The 5,206-nt window shown below is 33.1% G+C and overlaps 1 protein-coding gene across 1 annotated transcript; it reads left to right on the plus strand.

Annotated features, from left to right (window-relative positions):
• The first annotated feature begins 4,161 nt into the window (after positions 1–4,161).
• Positions 4,162–4,959, plus strand: LOC111811497 (uncharacterized). The gene has a single exon (XM_023698376.2). The coding sequence runs from the start codon at positions 4,180–4,182 to the stop codon at positions 4,786–4,788; it is 609 nt and encodes a 202-aa protein (XP_023554144.2). The 5' UTR covers positions 4,162–4,179; the 3' UTR covers positions 4,789–4,959.
• Positions 4,960–5,206: the final 247 nt, after the last annotated feature.

Genomic DNA, 5,206 nt, shown 5'->3' on the forward strand with positions numbered 1-5,206 from the left:
CCAAGTAATCCGACTTCAATTTTTTATGTGAGGAATCAAGCTAGTTAAGGCAACCAGAAAATAATATCTTCTCAAACACTTAAAACACAGGGTGGAGAAACCATCCAAACCTCTAATGGAAGGGACAAAGCCCATACAATCAACAAATGCCACCTAAAACAATTATCCTCCAGGTTTTGGACTACAAAATTAAATGACATATGATCTTCAACAAGCCAATACTCAAAGGAAAGGAACTAGCTAAGCTGAACACATACCTGGAACATCGCTTGAGAGCCTAATAAAGGAATATATGGCCAAAAATAATGATGTGATATAGAGTTAGCAACCATCCTTACGAAATTTGAAAGTTAAAGTAGGTCAATTAGCAATTGGGTTACAAAATAGACATTTTGGGAAGCTGCCAGCAAATAACTAAACACCAACAAAATGAAGGCAAGATGCAGTATCAAGCAATAGAATTGTAAAGTGGGAAAAAAATACCAAGTAGAGGAGAAAAAAATTAAAGAACACAACGACAGTCAATGCCAAGAAGCAATTGATACACAATAGAGATATGACGAAATTACTGAAACCTAAGGAGCAAAATAAAAATTATGCAAAAACAATACAGTCTCCTAAAACGCATGCAACAATCAGTAGTGAACAAGAGAGCAGAACATACATACCAACACCTTCTTTTCCCAAAAAAGAAATTCATATAAACATACCACTAGCATTGAAGTTGAAGCAAATGGCTAATTATGTGAAATTATTGAAAGGTGTGCTCAAGAATAGAAGGAAATTTGAAGAATTGAAGGTGGTTGCACTAAATGAAGAGTAGAGTGCAATATTGAAAACCAAGATCCCACTAAAAGAGGAAGACCGAAGCTCGTTCACTATTCCCGTATCAATTGGAGAAAAGGAGTTAGGTTGAACATTATTTGACTTTGGGGCAAGCATCAGCTTAATGCCTCCATCCATTTACAAGAAGTTAGGGATCGGTAATACTAGACCAACTACATTCACCATTTGACTAGTCGATAGGTCCATCACTTATCCCAAAGGAAAGATCGAAGATATTTTAATTCAAGTGGATAAATTCATATTTTCAACAAATTTTATTATTTTAGGCTATGAAGTGGACTTCGATGTACCAATTATCTTGGGGAGACCATTTTTAAAGACGGTGAGAACACTAGTTAATGTCTATACGAATAGGTGACAAAAAAGTCGAATTTAATATCAATGATAGCATGAAATATTCAACAATAGCAGAGGAATGCTTAGTAATTGATGAGTCAATAGAGCAACGAGTAGTAGAGGAATGAGATAGTTCGGAATGTGAGCAGGAAGAAGACAGCACGTGGAGTAAGTCAACAAAACACTGCTTTTCAATCACTAGAATTAAAGATCAGAAAAAACACAATGCTATATACAACAAATGTAATCTGTTTGAAGGTCCATCTCGATTAAATCATTTTGCACCAAATGTTCAAATATTTCTTTGAAATTAGCTGCATAATAGAAAGAAAAAAAAATGATAACATAAATGACAACAAACAAGAAAAGGAATGATAGTAGAAATTAAAAATTTGCTGCATAACTACTTAGTTATTTTGTTGTCTACATAGGAAGTCATGATCATTTTCTTCATGCATGTCATGATAGTTTCTTTGTCTCGACAAATTAAGCGCATAATTAAACACTAGACTCTTATATGTGACACTTGTTAGGTTCAATCTATTATAGTTTATCTTAGTCGGCAATAATTTTCATTATTTACTTAATCATAGACCATATTTCTAGCAAAAACAATAACCAAGAGCTTCCACACCTCAAGCTACTTTCAAGAATGACTCCACGTCCACACCAATGCTCATCGAGAACAATGATTAGTCATGTTTGGGGGTATTAAAATAATTCTATCACCCCATTCAAAATGATAATATATATATATTCCAAACTCGAGACCACTCCTCTTCAACCCAGAGCTTGAACTCTCAATGCTAAAAAAAAAATTACAAAATTTCTTCAATTGCTCGTAGTCAGGCAATCTGTATCACCAATGGAGGTGGTAGAATCTAAGGTATTAGGGATGTAAAAAAGAAAAAAAATAAAATAAAAAGAGTTATCATTATTGTTCAGGTGAGTTGCATCACAAATGTGGCCATACTGAAAACCTCCTATTGAGTCGAGCTTGCATCACAAATATGACCATACAAAAAACTTTAGGATGCTATTGAGTCAAGCTAAGGGAAAATGAATATTAATCTATATAGTCATCTCTTGAAGACATAGGTGATTTGCATCACAAATGGCTGAGAATAGGGAATGACTTAAGGATTTTGAGAGAGAAGAAAAAAAATCAAAATGTTATGACAATAGAAAGTTAGGAAATAAATTAGGAAGTCGAGTCACAAAAGGAAAGGAAAAAGAAACGAAAATCATCTTAGAAGTGTTTTGGAGAATACGATGGTAGTGAAAAATGTGTTATTTTTCTTATAGGTATTGATTATAAATGTAGGGTGAATAATGAAAAAAACTCGATCTTAATTATGCTTTGAAAAAAAAGAAATTAATTTTGCACTCATACTTACCATTTGCTAGTTAATTCCTTCATTTATAATAATGAGTAAGTATGAAATAGTCTACTGTGGTTCAAAATCAAAACAATATCAATTTGCATAAATCAAGCCTAATTGTATATTTAATGGAGTGATTTGGTAAGATTTCAGAACATTTATGTTGAATCATGATGTCGTGATAAATTAAAAAATAATCCTACTCGAAAGTCTGGAAACAAGTTGCTAACCATGATGCAAATTTTTTTGGGACGACATGTAAATTATAATCCAAATCAGCAAGGTACATGGGTCATTAACTATCCAATTAGGAACATTATAGGTAAACAACTTACTCTTTCCCACCCTAAATAGGAGAAAAGGTTGCCTAAAATAAAGATGAGCCACCAAAGGGAAAAAATAAAATAGACAGCAGAGTGTTGTACTGTGGTGAATGAAGGGATGAAGAAGAACCCTAATTCAGCAGCGGTCTAGAAAGAAAAGAAGACCAAGAAAAATAGATTAAGTCAAAGAGGTGGACGTGAGACCTTTGATGAAGGAACTTATATTGAAGGAGAGGAACAAAGTTGGATAGTTCTCTAATCCTCTACTCTCTTTTCTTATTTTATCAATTTTATATGATTGAGATGTGATTCCTCTGTTTAATTTAGTTTGTACAGAGAGTTACCTTGGTTTTATATCCTAAAGCTTCGTAATTAATTATTTAATTTTTAATAATATTTATATTAATTTATTTACAATTTAATATTATTCATAGTATAAAAATACAAAGTTATTAATGTAATCTTGAACATTATGTGATTCAAGAAAAACGTGTTAAAGTAATAACATAAATGGTCTATAGTACATGAAGTTGGGTGTTTTATCATGGTAACACTATTGATACGACATACTTTATAATCGTTACAAATTATATGATCCAAATCGTTTATGTGGAGACATGTAAGTGGTGGTATCTTATACAATGAGTTTGTATAATACTATACCAACAAATATTTAATCTCTCTTTATAAATTTGATAATCAATGAATGAGTTACGAATTTTTGCTTGTGAAGGCTTGTTCTTTAATTTGCATGTGCGAGAATGATTCTTTTAACGGATTCAATATGCTTTCCATTTTGGGACTTGACCATGAGTTGAAAACATAATAATACCATGTAATGAAATTACTCGTTTCCATATAAAAAAAAGTAGATGAGTTGTTTTCTTACACCGATCAAACGGAAAAGCTGTTTATAAATTTTTGGTTTCTTATGAGTAGAAACAAATATAGTGACCCAACATCAGCTCAAGCATAAACATGATCCAAGTTAGATGTTAACAAGCGGCTTAGAATTAACACATAAGATTGAGTTAAAAGGATTGAGTGTTTTAAAAGACTTAGCATAGACATTGACATATCAACACAAAAAGTGTTAAATTAGACATTGATATATATACACGAGCTAGGCAGAAGGTGAGGTGCAAAATCATATGTCTAAGATCGGTAGGCCTAAGCGTAGATTATGGGTCAAACCCATTTTCTGCAATTTGCGTGTATAGAGTAAGGCAGTGGTATTTAGGCCCCATGCTCACCTTATATATATATATATACCTCTTCACTCAAAGCATTCAATGCATATGCAAATGGCTTACCATAAACTATCTTCTCTTGTGTTCTTTCTGTTCTTCGGAATAGGAATTTGTTCTGCAGCGAGACGTTTGTCAAGTTCTTATGGAGGATATGGTTCTTCAAGTGGTCATGGTTATAGTAGCTATGCTTCCGTAGGGGAATATGGTGTTGAAAATTATGGCTATGGATATGGTAAAGATGGTGCATATGGAGGAAAGTACTGGGGATATGACGGAGGAAAACACGAGGGATATGATGGTGGAAACTACTGGGGATACGACGGAAATAGACACGATGGATACTATGGGGGATATGAAGGAGGTAAGCATGAGGAATACGACCGAGGTAAACACGAGGGATATGATGGAGGAAACTATGGAGGATATGGTGGAGGTAAGCATGAGGAATACGGCAGAGGATACTACGGAGGATACAGTGGAGGTAAGCATGAGGAATACGACGGAGGTAAACACGAGGAATACGGCAAAGATAAATACAAGGGATACGATGGAGGAAACTATGGGGGATACAGCGAAGGTAAGCATGAGGAATACAGTGGAGGAAACTACGGGGGATACGATGGAAGTAAGCACGAGGGATATGCACCCTGAAAAACACATCTTTAGCGGTACAATATACATATATAAATAATTCTCTCCCTCATGTATTCAAAATAAAATATATAACAAAGATGGGGAATGCTTACAATATTGCGATGTTCAAATGAGAGTTCTTGTTGTACTTTCTCTTTAAATAAATAAAGAACCGACTTTTATTTTGAATTTTATACTTTTTTGTTTAACTGGGTTAGGTCAGACTTTCAAATTTTGTAGGGTTCGTGTAGAATGTGAATAAAATATGTATGTACATTTAAACTCTAAGTTAGATTTAATATCTAGTCCATTATTTTCTAAGTAATTTTAATATCTATGTAAAAAAACACAATAAAATTGAAATAATTCGAGTGATTTTTTTTTTTGTCTCAGATTCAGAAAAAAAAAAAAAAAAAAAATTATATTTTCAAATTAA

The sequence above is a fragment of the Cucurbita pepo genome, chromosome 15, assembly GCF_057944985.1.
Source record: "Cucurbita pepo subsp. pepo isolate OVF chromosome 15, ASM5794498v1, whole genome shotgun sequence".
Taxonomy (NCBI): Eukaryota; Viridiplantae; Streptophyta; class Magnoliopsida; order Cucurbitales; family Cucurbitaceae; genus Cucurbita; species Cucurbita pepo.